This window comes from Galeopterus variegatus, unplaced genomic scaffold (genome assembly GCF_000696425.1).
Source record: "Galeopterus variegatus unplaced genomic scaffold, G_variegatus-3.0.2 Scaffold4468, whole genome shotgun sequence".
Taxonomy (NCBI): Eukaryota; Metazoa; Chordata; class Mammalia; order Dermoptera; family Cynocephalidae; genus Galeopterus; species Galeopterus variegatus.
In genome coordinates, this window is record NW_007730579.1 from 124,928 (window position 1) to 144,517 (window position 19,590).

Here is a 19,590-nt window from a genome sequence, read left to right on the forward strand (position 1 = left end):
ATATTTTTTTTTTTAGGTGGCTGGCTGGTATGGGGATCAGAACCTTGACCGTGGTGTTATAACACTGTGCTCTAACCAACTGGGCTAATTGGCCAGGCTCAAATGATTATTTAAATAACCTCGAACTACTATTACCAGATATAGAAACAACTAGAAGGTAATAATTACAGAACTGGCGGGTTAGAAATAAACTGTCTATAGTACATTTTGGTCTAGAGTGCTATCTCCCATTAGAACTAATGGCATACCATCGTTCATATGGGAAGAGTCTGAGGCCAATCCATGACTACTTTTGTTAATTGTTATCCTTTGGCTCTTCCATGGGCCTTAGAAACTTTAAGGGAGAAAATGTCCTGAATTTCTATTGGAAATTCACTGGAAACTGTCCATATATTTTATTCATTATTGATGAGGAAAGCAAGAGTCTGCTCTGATTACTTTTATGTAACCTGACTTTTTGTGAACTGCCCTCTTTTATCTCATTTCTGATATATACACTCATAGTTGTATGTTTTTTTTGTTTTTGTTTTTTTTTGTTTTTATACTTTTTAATTCTGCAGGTTCACTTTCACAAATTTTACAAATTTCCTGCTTAACATTTTTATTATACTTTTAAAGAAGAAATGAATTTATGACAATTATTAAACCCTCAATACCCTATATAATTTCCATTCTTTTTCTTTAAAAGCCATCTCAGTTCTTTAATCAGTTCTTCAACAAATCCATAAATATTCACTGAGCACATACTATGGGTCAGACACTGTTTTTAGGCTCTGAGTAAACAAAAGTAAACCCAGCAACCACTTGCCAAGGGAGGTTACACTGTAGCAGAGACAGTGAGTGATTCCTGATCTTCTGTTTAGGTGTAAACACTTATACCAAAAGCAATATATTCTTCACTCTTAATCATTTACACAAGATTTTGAATATAAAGTAAAGCTCCAACTAATTTTAGAAAATTTTAGTCTCAGATGACACCCACCTGAGAGCTAACAAGGTGTCCAGCTGTCTCTCCCTCCATCACCTGACAACCTCCCCTCCTCTGCTGCCCTCATGCCCCACACACCGAGCTGAGTTAGGTGCCCTCTCCTCCATACTGCAGTGCTATACACGGTACAACCCCTACCACAGCCTCCACTGCTCTGTCACAGTCATTGATTTGAAACTGACACTCCTCCTTCAAGAATGCCTTCTTTTTAACTGCTTTTCATCTGTGCCTGACACATAATTGGCACTCAAACACTCACTGAATGGGAGGGCTGAATACTTCCTGTGGTGTGGAGGCTCTTCTTCGCATGGTCTTCTGATGCCTGGGGTGGAGCAGGCCTGTATGACTCTCATTGTGAGAATCTTTGTGCAGTTGCTGGGCAGCATGATGACAATGGCACCATAAATACACTATAGAATAAATTTAAATCACAGCTGAAAAAATAATATATCCATTTGAGTATCCATTCTGCATAATGTATCCATTCTGGAAAGAGGACTTGGTTGGGCCTTCAGCTTCAGAGGCATGACATTTCACTTTCAATACCAAGTCAAAGGTTCTTTCTGGATTTTCCCTCGACTTGCGGTATTTTCCACTGCACGTGCACCCGGAATTGGGTTCGTTGCATTTCAGACTGCAAACTCAGAGCTCAAGTGGGTGCTCCCGGCTCCTGCCTCACTCCAGCTGTGGGCTGATGACCGCTCTCTGGAATCCAGAGCGGCCCCCCTTCTGATGCAGGAATGTTCAGACATGTGCACCTGCTAAATAGCCAGTTTCTGAGGCTGGGAAGTCCAAAGTCCACGTGGTGGTGACAGTGACCCAGGGGTCTCACATTGCAAGATGGTGGAAGCAGAGAGAGCACCATAGTTGTATGTTTTAAAAGCACATGAATTATAATCAGTCTGCAAGGCAGTCAAACATTATATTGTAAAGCCACTTAAATGCTTTAAGTCTCAATTTGAAAAGAGGTGATAATAACAGTTATTTCATAGGAAGATATTTAGAATTACATTTCAAATTCAAAAATTGATATATGAAGCCCCTCAGCATAGAGCGTGGCATATAATCAAGGCCAAACCAGTATTAACTATTTTTATATATCCTAATATAATGCCACTAATAAAAATGTCAATGACCTTGCTTCTCTGGGGATGCTGCTCTCTACCAGGTGACACTACAGTATCCTCTTACCAATTGCCTATACTGAAGTTATACCATTATTAAAACAATTTTTTAAAAAACAACAAAAAAATGCAGTCTCTGCAGGTTGCTGGGGTTCTTACGCTTAATGTGTTACTGCCACTTAAGACATACTGAAGTGGCTTCTCCATGACACTATATCCACTCCCATTATTTGGTAAAATTGGACATTTCACCCTTTGGTTTCTATTCTACCCTGCCTACACTGACACACGTAAAACATTACTTCCCATTCTTTTCCCATGACTTTTCTCTTTTACTGTAAACTAAAGGCATTGCGAGGGTAGTTATCATTTCCTTTGCTTAATAACTGTTTTTGATGTGAACGAACAGACCCATGTGAGTTTGTCGTTGTCTGGCTACTGCTAAGCTATGGCTAAGGCCTGGAATCCTCACAGTGCCAATTGTCTAGCTCTTAATCCTGTTCTTGAAACCACTTGTAAAGCTAGGCGACCATGCTGGTTGTCATGGCTCTTTTACCTGCCGGTAATCCTGCACTGACTGGGCTGATGGTTGAGATAGGGCTGGGTCTGGAGCTCCCAGACCCCTCAAGCCCACTCACAGACTGGGTCACAAACCCTTCACATGCCAGGCTGGGTCACCAGACCCCTTCATGAAGGTCTATAAGCTAGGCAACTGGCCACACGGTCCTTGGAAGCTGTGGGTCTGGAAAAACATGGCTGTACAGGGTGGGCCCCCAAGGCAGTAAAATACCAGCCAAAGCAGCACTACCATGCAGGCGCACCTACTCCACCCACATGCACAATGTTTACTGAATGACCCTGAACCAGCCCCAAGGGGAGCCTGACCAAATTATTCCATTTTCCCAACAATCCACCCCTTCAGGGTCCCTCGCCATACAATCTATGTGTTCAGAATCTTCCAAGGGCCGGCCTGTGGCTCACTCGGGAGAGTGCGGTGCTGATAACACCAAGGCCACGGGTTCGGATCCCATATAGGGACGGCCGGTTCGCTCACTGGCTGAGCGTGGTGCTGACAACACCAAGCCAAGGGTTAAGATCCCCTTACCGGTCATAAAAAAAAAAAAAAAAAAAAAAGAATCTTCCGCAATGTTCCCTTAGCGAGGATAAATGACCTTTACATTTATATATCCTACTGTCTGTTCAATATGCCTTAAGGCTTGCAGTTCTGTCCCTTTAACTGTCAGCTGCATATGTCTGGTTAGTAGTCACCATTGTTGTGATCCTCCATGCAAATCCTGCAGTCATACTGATGGGCAGTTCAATGCATATTCAGCAGGCCAACACGTTGAGCACATGACTCTGGTGCAGTGCCTGCAGCCAGAACACTATGGGTGAAAAGACAGAAGAGTTATTGGTACCAATAGGGGAAGTTCTTGCCCCTCTGATAAGATACATGCCAGTTTGTGATCCTGAGAAAAGATGGTTGCAGGAGTAGGTATCTTACCTGGCTTATGATATGATACTTTATCTGGTAACACTGTCGTATCTGTAGGTTCTACACATAACAGTAGAGGGGAACTCATAATTGGCCTTAATGATAATACAAATATGCCCTTTGGAGCAGAGCACTCATCTGTTCCAGACCATGCCACCTTTACTCAAGGAGGCCAGGTTACTTGTCACCCAAGATGAAACTTGCAAGCCTTCCTCTAATCCTTTTCCCCAAGGCCCTATTAAACCTATCCAGCATATATGGGGAGCTTTTATTCTCCAAGGCCATTCTCATTGTACTGTCTGTCCCTGTTGCAAACAGGTTGGGGTCAGTAAAAGAATATTTCCATTCTTGCCATATCCTGGCTCCAAAAGCTTATCTTTAGTAGTGATTTGCAGCTGTATAGGTGCTGCAGCCCAATGCAACAGAGCTTCCACTGGAGAGGGTCCACCCTTGCAGAGTCTCTCATTTAGACTTTTGACTGTCGGCCATAATCGCCATGCCCATCCCTTTAGGGATTGGGGTTGGGTAGATAGCCTTAGTCCCTTTTTAAAAAGGCCATTGTACCATTCAATCATTCCCGCCTGGGGATGATATGGCACATGTAACTTCCACTGAATGGACAACTGGGAGGCCCACCTCTGAACACCATGTCCAGTAAAGTGGGTTCCATTATCACTTTCTATAACTATAGGCCAGCCATACATAGCAGCAAGGCTATTCAGTGCCTTCACAGTGTTTACCTGGTCTGGGGCCTTACAAGGCCATACAAACAGAAGACCAGTAGCCATATCAACAGCTGTGAAGATGTATCTGAAATTCTATGACCTTGGCAGTGGTCTGACAAAGTCCACTTGCCATCGAGTCAGGGGCACCCTTCCTCAAGTTATTTGCCCATCTGTATGGGGAACCTGCGGGGATGTGGGCTCTCTTGAGCACATACTGGACAAGCACAACAGGTGTTCACTACATCTTCCTATTTTATAGGCAAGGCCCATCTTTGAGCCGCCATCCACATGGTTTTACTGCCAGCATGGTGCATTCGTCGATGTAACCACTGGACTACATCAGTAGCTGGGGCTCTCTCCAGCCATCTTACCTTAGCCAAAGCATCGGCTTCATCATTTCCTGGACTGGCTAGGGGGAAATGTCCTGTGACATGGAAAAGAGTTACTTCTTTCTCATGCCCCAACTCCCATAACTCTTGCCACATGGCTTGTCCCCACATGGGATGGTGGCCTACCATCCACCATTGATATTTCCAAGTAGAAATCCAAAGTGTTAAACCTTTGTACACAGCCCAGCTGTCAGTACAGATGGTTAATGGCCCAGGCTCATTCTTTATCACCATCCATACTGCTCTCAATTCAGTGCATTGACTGCTTTACCCTGTGCCATTTTCATACCACATGGTATTTGTTAAGGGCTGGACAGCAACCGCTGTCCATGATACTGAAGGTCCCATGCTAGAGCCATCTGTATGCCAAGCTTGCTCTGTGATAGGTCCCTGTGCCTCATGGAAAGGTGTAGCCTCCACCTCCATGGGTAACGGTTGTGTCAAAGTTTCCTCCACAACCTGTACTGGTCCTAGCACAGTTTGCAACTCTTTGGACAGAGGACTCATTGACACAGTGCTCCTTTGTTCTATATATGCTCCCCATTTAGACAAAGTGGGAGTCTGAGCTACACCCATTTTAGGGTTGGTTGCCCACATGCGCAGCAAACCTATTATGGGCTATGTCGTCCTTACTAGGACTTTGGCAGTTCCTGTGATAGCTTCAGTGGCTATTGAGGCAAAATACACAGCTGCTAGCTGCTTCTCTATTAGGGTGTAGCGCACTTCAGTGCCCTTCCAGAGCTGAGACCAGAATCCTACAGGTGTGCGGAATCAGTCTTGTCTCTGCCACAAACCCCATCCTAACCGCTCCTGGGTTATATGTACACCTAACTCAAACAGCTTAGGGGTGTCAGCCACTTGTAAAGTTTGTACTTGCTGTATTGCCCTTTTCATAGCCCAGTAAACTTGTTCTACTTCCTCAGTCCAATCCCAGAGGGCTCCTTTCTTTGTCAATGCATATAGTGGGCATGCCATTTGGGCCATATGGGGTACAAAAGCTCTCCAATACCCCCAAAGTCCCAAATACGTCTGTAGCTGAGCTACAGTTGTGGGTCAAGGGTATGCCTGTACCTTATCTACAATAACTTCTGGGATGACCCCTGTCTTACCCGACCAGACCATTCTCAGGAATTTGACTGACAGCCCAGGTTCTTGAACTTTGGCTGTGTTCACGGCCCACCCACATTGTTCCAAATGACTTAGCAGGGTTGGAGCTGCCTGGGTTAAATCTGTAAGAGAATCAGAGGTTAAAAACACATCATCAATGTAGTGAAACATTGTAACCATGCTGGGCCTAGTCCACTTGGCTAGGTCCCCAGCCACCAAACCATGACGGATGGTTGGGCTATGCAGACAACCTTAGGATAATACTTGAAAGGTCCACTGTCTTCCTTCCCACATGAAGGCGAACTGATCTTGGCTATCAGCCAAGATTGGAATGGAGAAAAAAGCATTTACAAGGTCCAGTAAATAATGATAAGTCCCCAGCTGAGTCATCAGCTGATCTATCAAGCCATGAACTGAAGGCACAGCTGCATGCAAAGGAAGCACTACTTTGTTCAGTTCTTAATAATCTACAGTCATTCTCCAGGTACCATCAGGCTTTTTCACTGGCCATACTGGAGCATTAAATGGGCTCAGAGCTGGGAGAATAATATCAACTTTCTCTAATTCCAATACAGTAGCACTTATCTGTGCATGTCCCCCTGGTAGGTGACACTGCTTTACATTAACTACACGTCTTGGCTTGGGTAACACCTGTGGGTCATGTTTAGCATATCCTTTTAACACCGGCTTTGCTGTCTGTATTCACAGCCAAAACTCTCCAATTGTTGTTAGCAGGTGCAAACCATAAAGTACATCCATACCCAAGATGTAGTCAGCTACAGGAGATATACATACAGTATATACATGAGGAGGTAATCTTCCTATGCTCAATGGCAATGACACAGCTTTGACCTCAGTAGTATGTCCTCCATAGCCATCTATACAAACTGTGGCCCCTGGAAACTTATCTGGATTGCCATATATCAGGCTACATTCTGCACCTGTATCCACCAGTGCCAAAACATGCTGCACATTCATCCTCGACCAATATATTGCCAATTCAACATGAGGCTTCCAGTCCTCACCTGCCCCCCAAAGATGTGTACTTTGGCCTGCTCCTTAAACAGAATGCCTCTAATCATCCACCTCCTCGGGAGCAACCATCTAAAGTCCTTTAAATCCACTGAGCGTACCTTGCCACCTGCTTCCCGACGTTTGGTGAAACACTGTTCAGGGCATAATTCATGCCACAAGGCAAACAGAACTGCATTTAGTTGCTGGTCAATTTTCTTTTATCAAGCCCTGCTGCAAGCAAGTCAAGCCACATATGCTTATGGCTAGTCTTGCTTGGTCCCTTTGGGATAAAATCACAAGTACTTCTTGGGGGTTTGGTCTTAGCCACCTTCCAGACCCCTTTTGCTTGTCTGCTATCCTCTACTTCACCCAAGCCACTATCATGGTTGTTACCTCATGTATAGGACGACCAATATATAGGTCCAGTATGGCCATCAGTGACCCAAAGGATGTTGACAGGGCATTTTGCAGCACTATGTCTCTCATGCTGCCTGTAAAGTTTTCATCGTCTGGGCCACTAATGTTCACATTAAACATGGACTGCTGCATCCCCAGCTCTTGAATGATTTGGACCAGCTCTTCATACTTTTGCCATTTACTAACAATCTTGGGCAGTTCTCCAGAATTTACCCACAAAGTTCCGGCAGCTGCACTCACCCAGTCCATCAAGGAGTGATTACCTCATCCGGGTGCACACCTGCGGCTATTCTACAGCTGCTGTCTCAAGGATGGGTGTATGGTGATGGAGGCCAACTTCTCCACCTCCTCACTAGAGCACATTACACTATCCACTTCTAGGTCCCATAACCACAACAGCCAAGCAGCCAGCGTCTCCCCATGTTTCTGCCTAAACTGTCTCCCCAAGTCAACCAGTTCAACCTGGGTATAGGGGTCATAGGTGGTGAACTGGATCATCTGTGGATCGCCCACCGGTTGTCCATCCAATCCCATAGGCTGCTTGTGCCTCAATTTCTCATACACAAGAGGTCGTGCCTGGAGATGCATGGTTTCCCCCAACTCACCTTTGGGTTGGTCATCTTCCCTGGTGTGAGGGGCAGGAGTGGCCAGTCACTGCACATTGTCGTCTAGGACATTTATCCATGCTTCCAACAACTCTGCTTTCTGCCACAAATCTCGATCAGTTTGCAGCATAGTTAACAGCAGCCAGGCTCTGGTCAGCAGAAAAGTAGCCACCGGGCACCACATGCTCAAGGATGCCTACATTTCCTACTACTTCCAAGGGCTTTCGGCTTCTGTACCTGCTTAGAGTCCTGCCAACCACACCAATTTGTCTGGCTACCACTAAGCTATGGCTAAGGCCTGGAATCCTCACAGTGCCAATTGTCTAGCTCTTAGTCCTGTTCTTGAAACCAACTGTAAAGCTAGGCGACCACGCTAGTTGTCATGGCTCTTTTACCTGTTGGTAATCCTGCACTGACTGGGCCGATGGTTGAGCTAGAGTTGAGTCTGGAGCTCCCAGACCCCTCAAGCCCATTCACAGGCTGGGTCACCAGACCCTTTCATACAGGTCTATAAGCTAGGCAACCTGCCACACGGTCCTTGGAAGCTGTGGGTCTGGAAAAACATGGCTGCGCAGGGCAGGAGCCAGAGGCAGTAAAACACCAGCCAAAGATGCGCTGTTGTGCAGGTGCACCTACTCCACCCACACAAACAATGTTTATCGAACTACCCTGAACCGGCTCCGAGGCGAGGGGAGCCTGACCATATTATTCCATTTTCCCAACACTTGTTCATTTGACAATTTATCTCTCTTTAGTAAGTATTGACTCCAAATATACTGGGAGCCAGTCTCTGTACTTAACTTTTCTGGGCTGTTACTTCAGTCTCACAATATTGCCAACTCTTCTCAATGTTGTCATCATCAATTGTGGGTAATAATCGCTTCTGTCCATCAAAAGACTCTGTATGTGAACAAGTTTTAAGATCTGCTGAGTAATAAATACAGTGTCAATACCAAGTTAATGATTGATGATACAGCACAGCGTCCTGATCCGCAGCAGTCTCGCCACTGGCAGTTTTATTTTGGAGCGCCATCTAGTGTCTAATTTCACAAATAACATCCTACATTGTAAATGCCTTGGGACAGGGAAGTATTAAAACCAAAGCAAATCTATTTCTCAATTGTTTTCCTTAAGTAATTTTACTAATCTTGGAAAATTTAAAGGATAAAAGAATCTTTATGTTCAATTTTCGACTTAGAACTGTTTACAAATACTATTTAGTAATTGAATGTTTTAAATTTAATTAGTGTATGTTTTGCATTTCACAGGTGAAAAAACAATTGGTGGGGGTGCCTTTTCTGTTGGACTTTTATACAACCTGCACTTTAGTGCGATCTGCTTTTCGGAGTTTTGTTTGGGGTCTGTGTGTTTAAGGCCATGTGGTTCTAATCAAGGCGTCGGGTTGATTTTAGATACACTGTAAAGTCATAAACTCCTTAAATAGCTTTATCCTTATTGGCATATAATAATCATGTGTGTGTGTGTGTGTGTGTGTGTGTGTGTGTGTGTGTGTGTGTGTTTAGGGTACATGAACTAAAATCAGTCTTCAGCGCTATCTTGGAGAAGTCTAAATTCTCAGTTCCCATTTCCATATTGGTGAGGTGGTAATGATTGTAATGGTAGTTAACTCCTCTGATATTAGTAGCAGGAACGCAGTGCATATAACACTTGGTGCACAGGAAGGGTTCAGTTAACTGTTATCTTTATTAGTATGATTGACACTTTTAAACCAACAGTTGTACAATTGTGCCACTCGTTTCTACACAAAAGTGCATGTACAATATTTTTAAACAATTTTTATTAATTTAACAAAAAGTTCTAATGGCAATTCCAAAATATTAGGTAAATATGTTTTGCAATGTATTGTACCTTTTATAATACTTCATATACATTTATTAAGTTCTAACTATGTGCTTTACTGCTATGTTCTGTCAGTTTTCCTGATGCATTCTGAGGATGTGTCAGGGAACAATTTTGGTCTCAGCCCTTGAGGTGCTCCCAGGCTGGTGGGGAAAATATTTCTGCTCAGGCTTAATATCCTAATAGCTGGCCATTTGTCTGCAAAGACTGAAAAAAGAACAGAAAGTTTCTCTGGATTATTTAGGCTGGAAATCTCCTGAAGTTCCTTCCTGCGTATTTCTTCTCACGCTGCCATACATTGTGGGTTTCATAGCAGGCCGCAGCACTAACACTTCACGTTCTTTGAGGCAGGCACTGCCAGTGGGGTGGCTGCTATAAGTAGCTTCTCCCCTTGGTGAGTCAGGAAAAGAACAGATATTAGTCACTCAAAGTTAAGGCCTATAACAGGGTTTATTAATGTTAAATTAGCTACCTCCAAAAGCTGACAGACCCCACACTGGCATGGTAGAAAGAGGAAGTGAAAGAAAAATCAGCTGTCAGCTCCTATGCATTACACCTGTCGCAACATTCTCTTTTGAGTGTGTCTTGCTGTCTGAGTATGTCTCTCACGCTCCATTACAGCCTTTTAAACTTTACATTCTGCTCTGAATATTTAACTTTGTCCACCAGGGTTTCCAGAGCCTGAAGAATGTGACATGAAATAAAATTAGCCAACCTATTATATTCACGATGTGTGTAAATACAAGAATACACAATGTATTGCAATATTGCAATATTTTAACTATGTCTTCAGCTTACTGATGTTTATCTTGAGGGCATCAATATTGAGTGGGAAGACCACATCTTTAATCCGAACTTTCCTTTGGAGCTCACTTTAATAGGCTTTTTTGTTCCTCACAGGCTCATTCAATCTTATTTCAAAATCTGAGACTCCTGAAGACCTTCCAGAATTCAGGTCGCTTTAAAGCTGATGGCCAAAAGTTTTGTGTCTTTCAATTTTCAGAATGGCTTGTAAACATTCTGATTCAAAGCCTCAGAACAAGCTAACCAAGTATCGAAGTATAATTTTCAAAAAGTTTAAAACGTGACTCCCATACAAGTACTGTATGCAGCAAGATTATGCATAGGTCAAAGAATGATTTAACTCATCATTAAGGGAGCAAGCAGCATGATAAAGTTAGGTCAAAGGAGAATACATGAGAACAAAATACATATTTAGTCAGGAAAAGAAAGAATGCTGGAAGAAGACTGAAAAATCAGGTACAAAATTGGTTAACGTACTATCAGGTAATGCAGTCATAACTTTTACGGTTATCTGTTCTACTGGAAATAATTCATTTGTATCTCTGTTAGATAAAATTCTTTTTTTCTTTTTTTTTTTTTTAAAGATGACCAGTAAGGGGATCTTAACCCTTGGCTTGGTGTTGTCAGCACCACGCTCAGGCAGTGAGCAAACCGGCCACCCCTATATAGGATCCGAACCCGCGGCCTTGGTGTTATCAGCACCGCACTCTACCGAGTGAGCCACGGGCCGGCCCTAGATAAAATTCTTATTAATTTATTAGCCTCTACAAGTGAACATCTAATTTTACATATTCTAGGCCTAATCAAAATTCAGAGTTAGGGCTGGCCTGTGGCTCACTTGGGAGAGTGCGGTGCTGATAACACCAAGGCCATGGGTTCGGATCCCTATATAGGGATGGCCGGTTCGCTCACTTGGTAGAGTGTGGTGCTGACACCACCAAGTAAAGGGTTAAGATCCCCTTACCGGTCATATTTTTATTTTAAAAAAAAAAAGTCAAAGGTACCTTCACCTAAAGCTGTGCTGTCCAATATGGTAGCTACTAGCTGCATGTGGCTAATCTGAATAGAAATGTTCTGCAAGTGTAAAATACACACCAGATTTTGAAGATTTACCATTTAAATAATGTAAACGATGTCATTTTTAAAAATATTGGTTATATGTTGAAGTGATAATATTTTGGATATATTGAGTTAAATAAAATATATCATCAAAATTAATATCACCTGCTTATTTTTATTTTTTTGATATAACTACTAAAAAATCAAAAATTATGTATGTGACTGACATTCTATTTTACTGTCTAGTGCTACCTTAGAACATCAGATGACCCATAAGTGGACTTTTTAGACAATACTCTAATACAGCTTAGAAAGACATGAAATGTTTTTGCCTTGTTTTTCAGTATTGCATAGCTTTTTTCAGCACAAGTTAGAGGGATTTGGAGAAGGGTTACTTGTTCCTCTGCCTTCTGCCCTCTACCATGCAGCTGGTAGGTTGGGGGCAAGATTCTGGGTGGCTGGATGTCCTAATGGCTTGAGGTCTGGACTTTAGATTTGAATGTACAGAGATGTGATTTAATTGATTCAACCAGAATGATCAATATTAGAGAACTGCATCACAGTAATCAAATTTACATGCCAATGATCGATACACCAGGATGCCAATTTATAGTGAAGGGAAGTCCAGCAACCTGGTATTCAAGACTCCACACAGCTGTTTGCCTGGTGGAGATAAAAACTCAGCTAAGTTTCAGATGAGGCAGGGACTCATGGCACATAGAACAGAGTGACATGTTCTTATTTTATTTATTTTACTAAAATTTATTAGCATGATGAAGGTAATTTAGTTGTCTGTACACTTTCAATAGTTTCTCACAATTACTATTCCCGAAGTCACACTGGGGGATGGCCAGTCTAAAGCGGTTTTCTATGGCTGTTTATTCATCCATCACTAATCTCATTAGGCTGTTAATTCTCAGAGGACATAAGCAGTAGGAGACACTGTTTCCCTTTTTTTTTTTTTTTTGAGCATGGCTGGCCAGGATGGGGAACCAAATCCTTGACCTTGGTGTTATAACACCATGTCCTAACCTACTGAACTAACCTGCCAGCCACTCTTTCCGAATACTGAACAAATGCTATTCAATGAAACTATGGGGTTATCCTCAGTCTAAAAGAAGATGCCTCAAAAAAAAAAAAAAGGCAAGAAAAGATGATGCCTCATTTTTCATTCATCACTGAACTCAATTTGTATAGCCCCATAGGAATTTACCACAACCCAAGGCTGACATCTTTAACATATTTTTCATGTAAACATATATTTAAACAGGAATTTCCTGTGAGTTATAATACTTTGTTCCCAAATATAAATATATAATTACATTAAATATGTGAGCAGAAAGTTTACCTTGCCTTTTCTCTCAAGGAAAAAATTGCAATTACTTGGAGCCAAATGGTGAAATATGAAGTAGCAAAGCAAACTTTAGAATAGAATACAGATGGCTAGTTTTAGAGGGGATAAGAAGAGGTAATATTAAGCTCATCAACAACAGATGGTTTATATATTCTAGTACTTGTCCTTATCTTTGTTTAAAATTTTGTGCTCTAATTTTTTCTATTTCCAATCTATCATTTATCTTACAAGTTAAGAGGAGCTTTTCAGTAGTTGCTTTATTTTCATCTATATGTCTGAGTTCCCAGTTAATGTCCTTCTATATTATGACATGTATGAAGTGTTGTTGCTGGAAATAATCTAGAATTTTTACGGGCTGAAATTAATCTCTTCATTGCAACGTATAAAAATAAATCAACGCTTGTTTTCTTTGAAAACAGATCATCTTAATGTCCCCAACTGCTTAGTCTATTGGGGGTTCTTTGCAGGCTTAAGGGATCTCCCTTCTTCCCTTTTTATCCTTATTCTTGAGGGCCAGACCCCCTGCCTTGAACAACTCAGAGGGGAATCTCAGAGCTTTTTAAAAACAGCCCAATTTCTCGCCTTTGGAGAAGTGAAAAGGGCGCCCCGCCCCCATCTATGAAAAGAGGGATTTGATAAGACAGTCTTAATTTCTTCGAAGCAAAGATTTGTCTCTAATCTCCCACCACCCAGGACCCCCCCAAGGCTTACGAACCCCCTTCCATCCCTCCCTAACCGCTTTGGACTGGCCCTGGTATCCTTGCCCCAGTCCACAGTTCCTGCGGCTCTGTCTGCAGAATTCACAGAGGACCTGTGTTACTTCCCTTGCGAAGAAGAAGAATTATCGTGAAAATTTAGGTGTAAACCATTTCGTTTTTGTCCCCAAAATAAGGGGAGCATGTGCCCAACCATCCCTGGGAAAAAGAACTTTCAGGGGCAAAGGAGCGAATAGGTAATTTAGAAGAAAAACAGAAAGTGGTCTCTGACAGCCCTGGACTTACTTGGGAGTTGGGGGAGTTGGGGACGCCTGGACGCGTTGTCTTCGTAGTTGCGGAAAAAATAAATGGAGAGCACGAAGCCTAAGCCTTCTAGGATCCCTTCCTGACCAAACCCGAGTGATTTGATGGAGGGCATTTTAATATTTTCCCCCTTTTGTGAGGTGGAACAAACACAACTTGGATGCAGCGCGGCAGCTCAGAGCCTGCCAGCCAGGCGGGAGACCGGAGCACCAATCAGCGCGCGCCTGCGCTCTATATATACGGCGGCCCTGCCCGCGCCGCTTCATCGGCGCTTTGCCTTCTGTGTCCGGGTTGTTCATCCTCAAGATGTCCGAGACTGCTCCTGCCGCTCCTGCCGCCGCTCCCCCGGCGGAGAAAGTTCCTGTGAAGAAGAAGGCGGCCAAAAAGCCTGCCGGTGTGCGCCGTAAGGCATCGGGGCCTCCGGTGTCCGAGCTGATCACCAAGGCTGTGGCTGCCTCCAAGGAGCGCAGTGGGGTGTCCCTGGCCGCGCTCAAGAAGGCGCTGGCGGCCGCCGGCTACGATGTGGAGAAAAACAACAGCCGCATCAAGTTGGGCCTCAAAAGCCTAGTGAGCAAGGGCACCCTGGTGCAGACCAAGGGCACCGGCGCCTCGGGTTCCTTCAAGCTCAACAAGAAAACAGCTTCCGGGGAAGCCAAGCCCAAAGTCAAGAAAGCGGGCGCCGCCAAGCCCAAGAAGCCCGCCGGCGCAGCCAAGAAGCCGAAGAAGGCGACGGGCGCGGCCACCCCCAAGAAGAGCGCCAAGAAGACCCCGAAGAAGGCGAAGAAGCCGGCTGCGGCTGCTGTGACCAAAAAAGTGGCCAAGAGTCCAAAGAAGGCTAAGGTTGCCAAGCCCAAGAAGGCAGCCAAGAGTCCAGCTAAGGCCGTGAAACCCAAGGCCACCAAGCCCAAGGTTGTCAAGCCCAAGAAGGCGGCACCCAAGAAGAAGTGAGCTTCTTCTAAAACCCCAAAGGCTCTTTTCAGAGCCACCACTGACATCAAAAAGAGAGCTGGATATTTGTTTTTTTCTATCTGCCTTGCGCTTTTCACCCCTACTCTGGAGCACAATTGCGGAGGCTGGCACTTCCAAGTTGGGCTGGAAAGGGTGGCCATAGTGAGGTTAGTAACGCTACGACTCCTTCCGATAGCTAGCCTGTCCCGCCTGGCCAGCTGCTCTGAGGCGTTTTCCGCGGGCTGTACTCGGGATAAACCTCCAGCCCCACCCCGTGGGCTACAAAAACAGCCGCAGATAAGCCAGTTTCTTAGTCCTAAGGAATACGCAGATTGGACCAAAAAGTAATTCAAAAGTCCCGCCCTGCTCTGGGGTTGGCGCACTTCTCCAGCCCATGATTTTCATTCTGTATTTAACTGGGTGGTGCCCGGCGTTTATTACACGTTTTGCTTCAATTGGGTTTGGAAGTTTTTCCTTTTCGCTTGGTAAATGTGTTTGGTATTTCGGACACTTCCCATGTGATCGGTAGTCAAGTTGGTTTCTCCTAGGAGTGTTGGTAACATCCAGCCCGGGGAGGAGAGTGGGTGCAGGCCCTTTGTCCTGCATCCGTCTGCTGTTGGTTCCCCACAACAAAGGAATAAAGGAATATACAAAAAGCAACCCCGGGGAGGAGAGTGGGTGCAGGCCCTTTGTCCTGCATCCGTCTGCTGTTGGTTCCCCACAATAAAGGAATATACAAAAAGCAACTACAGCAGCGGCAACGACCCTTCCACTCGGGACAATGCTGGACTAGGCATCTTCTGTTCCTTTTATGCAGCTTTCCGCAAACGCGTGATGGCTTTGAGCACATCAAAAACAACTTTGAGTCAGCCATTTTGTCCTGGCGTGAGGGTTTCCTTTCCTCACTTCAGATAGGCTTTAACACCCCAAAATCCAAGTTGCTTTTAATGCATTTTTGTGCAGTCCACGCGGAGAACAAAGTATTGGTTAACTGTCGGAAGTGTGTGTATGGACGAGGAGCATGTTTCTAATAAAGGCCTTTAGTTTTCACTTACGAGTGCTCTCTGCATTCTGACACATCCAAGGCGTTTCTCCTAGATACAGAACGTCCAGCGTCCTGGTTTTTATTCTGGTGGACAGATTTTAGCGAGGCCCAAGTTGGAGAGACAGGCTTCTGGAGAGCAGCTCACTGATTCTGTCATTTCCACAACGATGAATCTAGCGTAAGTTAATTATCCCATTAATCGTAGTGACGGCGGGATTCATCCACAGGAAGGAAGCGAAGGGAAGGGAAGGGAAGGCGGGAGGAAGGAAAATTTTTCCCGTGGCTTCTTCCGGTAATTTTGTGCTGTTAGCTTTACGTTAACATTAAATGATTAAGCCCTCTGTATTTTGGTGTGAAGTTTATTATATGGGCTCATTTTCTTTTCCGAGACCATTAGTGAACTCTCATTTCTGATTCCTCCTCCCCACTTTGGATTCGGCCTTTATCACAGGCTAAGTTACATGGACAGGTGAAGTAAACCTCAGGTTTCTATTTTGTTCCTTTGGTGTTTCTGGCCATTAGTAAGGTGTAGGATTATAGTTTTTTAAGTATTGTTGACAGCACGATCTTCAATACTGAGAAGAACACCTGACACATAGCAGGTCAAATAGTAACTGAATGATTAATGAACTGAGATGTTATGACATTAATAACTGGTAGGGCTAATTGCCTCATTACTCTTCTTTTTCAGAATTTTCCTGTTTACTCTATTTTCTGTGTATTTTGTTTTTTCGTTTGTACTTCAAGATGCTCCCCTTCCTACTCCTCCAGCCTCAACATGCATAAAAAACCCTTAACACACTACTAATAGTTTTATTGGGATTAGATTAAACTCAAATTAATTTGTGGAGATGCTGACTTTTCTTATTCAAGAAATCTGTTTTTCTATTTCTTTAAGTATTTTGTTAATTGCCCAGAGAGTTTTTGCATTTTCTTTGCAGATATATATTAACATTTCTTATTACCTTTATTCCCAGATATTTTATCTTCTCTGTTGCTGCTGGAAATAGTAACCTATGAGATTTTAGATTTCCTAAGTTATTTCTTAAATAAGCCCTGCGTCTTTCTAGTTTATGGTTTTGTGTATCGTTTCTTCCTTTTTATCTGTCTCCCTCTAGCAAAATCTCACAATTCTCAAATGCCCTCTACTTTATACGATTATTTCTTTATCATACTAGAACATCTAATGAACACCCATAGACCTTTGTTTATGTCACTAAATTAGCATTAAACACAAACTTCATATTGTTGTTTTTGGGGTTATTTTACCTGCTACACTGAATTATAAACTATTTGATAGTAGATACCCTGTTTTATAGATCTTTGTATCTGTAACACAATAAAACGTCATACACATAAGATACTCAAAGTGTTTGTGATATTTAATTAGTATTTAGATATCATAAGGCTCTGTGAAGTACAAATGAGCCAGTGTTCCTACTACTCCAGTTTTTTGGTATATAGGTTCAGTCTAAGCTTGAGGGTTCCTTATTTTGAGACTCCTCTGCCCTTCTACACCAGCTTTATCGTTGCTTAATTATTTGGTTTAGTATTGAATATTTTTTTTTTTATAAAGATGACCGGTAAGGGGATCTCAACCCTTGGCTTGGTGTTGTCAGCACCACGCTCAGCCAGTGAGCAAACCGGCCATCCCTATATAGGATCCGAACCCGTGGCCTTGGTGTTATTAGCACCGCACTCTACCGAGTGAGCCACGGGCCGGCCCTAGCTACTCAGTTATTGAAGGCATTTATGCGTGAGTGAATTAACAATCTGTAGAACAGTGATGTCAATAGACATACAAAGTGAGCACAAATACAAGCCACATACATAATTTTAAACCTTCTAGAAGCCAAATAATAAGGAAAAAAGAAACAGTGAAATCAGTTTTAGTAATGTGTTCTATTTAAAGCAATATATCCAAAATATTGTCATTCAACATAAAATCAATGTAAAAAATTTATGAGCTATTCTACATTCTTTTTTGTTTCTCATACTATGTCGTTGCAATCTCATTTGTATTTTACACTTACAGCACATCTCAGTTCATAGTAGCCCATTTCACGTGCTCAGTTAACCATACGTGGTTTGTGAAGATGATACAGTGCAGCTCTAGTGTTTTCTGCTCTTATCCTGGTCTTCTCTGACCTCATCTTTGATTCAAAGCTTGAATGCCAGTGTTTCCTAATATACACTGTTTTCTTTTCTTTTTGTTAAAAAAAGATGACCAGTAAGGGGATCTTAACCCTTGACTTAGTGTTGTCAGCACCACGCTCTCCCAAGTGAGCTAATGGGCCATCCCTATATAGGGATCTGAACCTGTAGCCTTGGTGTAATCAGCACCACACTCTCCTGAGTGAGCCACGGGCTGGCCCCTAATATACAGTTTTCTGAGTACTAAAATTTTGAGGAAAAAGGGTGTCTGACTTTAAACAATGGTAGATTGGTCTAGAGGTCCTTGTGCCAATTCGAGCAAATCAAAAAATTTCTGTTCAAAAACGAATCAAATTATAGAAGCTGAAGTGACTTGATGTCAGAGACTGGATGTTGCCTTCTTAGACACCATATTGGAGAAATCAAGAGATGTTGTTGACAAGAAGAGTTAAATAGAGCATAAGTGCAGAGAAAAAGAGATGAGAGATGTATAGAGGTAAACTGTCTGACTGGGTTCCTGACATTTCCTAAGTTTCTTTCTGGTTCTTTAGGCCATCAAAACTTGGGCCACCTCACTGAGCTCAGCTTAAGTCAAGTTGCAGCCACCAGGATATCCTAATTAGGAAACTTCAAATATAATCTTAATTAGTGCTTAAAATAATGGCACCATGCACTTCTATGTTCCTTTCTCCTTCAAATACTTTAAAGTCCACTCATTTACTTGATTTGCACATCAGCTGTAAGAATTAGGCAGAGAAAGAACACAAGCACGGAGAGTTGATTTTCTAATGTTACCTCAATGCCCTTTGGGGTCTCAATTTGGGGTCCTAACATTAAATATCAGCTGAAAACGTATTTCCGTAGATGAAGGATGTCCTTTACTTTGAAGTGAAACCATTCCATGCATTTACAGAGTTAAAAATTATAAAAATCTCCACTTTTACCTGGCCTTTATATACAGTCTTCAACAATATGTTTTCTCAGTTTTGTCCATGTTTTTTAGTTTTGTTCCATTCCTTCACAATTGTTCACATGGTTGACTGGCTTAGCTCTAATGAGCCATTCATTTGAATCTAAAAATTGGCCACCTTAAGAAAAAAGATCCTTGTCTCAATTTTAGTTGATGAGACTGTCAGGGAGGAAAAACTTTCTCTACCCTCTCAGGTTCTCTGCCTGGGGAACTGCAAATTTAACTGAAAAAGACAGATTAACAGGAGAAAATAGTATACAATTTTAATTAGTATTTTACATGCACAGAGTTCACTTCAAAAGAAGTGAAACTCAATGAAGCATTTAGACTCAGGGGCTTCTAAGCCATTCTAAAAAGGAAACAGGATTTCGGCTTTTCTAGCACAATGAGTTTTGGAAATGTGACTCGGAAATATATCAGCAAAACTAATGGAAGATAAGGGTTATTTTCTTTTTCTTTTTGTCTTATAATAAGCATTATTTTAATGAAGTTTGTTTGCAGATTCATTTCAGT

The 19,590-nt window shown here is 42.8% G+C and overlaps 1 protein-coding gene and 1 long non-coding RNA gene across 2 annotated transcripts; one reads left to right on the forward strand and one right to left on the reverse strand.

The window, feature by feature from the left end:
* Positions 1-9,549: 9,549 nt before the first annotated feature.
* On the reverse strand, positions 9,550-14,112 carry LOC103603145. Its single transcript, XR_551584.1, has 2 exons — positions 13,943-14,112; positions 9,550-10,114 (listed from the first exon to the last, which is right to left on the reverse strand). It is a non-coding gene; the product is annotated as an uncharacterized LOC103603145 (long non-coding RNA).
* Positions 14,113-14,266: 154 nt separating this feature from the next.
* Positions 14,267-16,296, forward strand: LOC103603146 (histone H1.2). The gene is made up of 2 exons (XM_008587623.1): positions 14,267-15,551; positions 15,638-16,296. The coding sequence occupies exon 1, from the start codon at positions 14,267-14,269 to the stop codon at positions 14,906-14,908; it is 642 nt and encodes a 213-aa protein (XP_008585845.1). The 3' UTR covers positions 14,909-15,551; positions 15,638-16,296.
* The last annotated feature ends 3,294 nt before the right edge of the window (positions 16,297-19,590 follow it).

Bases quoted from the DNA above. Each gene is read 5' to 3' on its own strand.
- LOC103603146 (XM_008587623.1), top strand. From the start codon at position 14,267: ATGTCCGAGACTGCTCCTGCCGCTCCTGCCGCCGCTCCCCCGGCGGAG.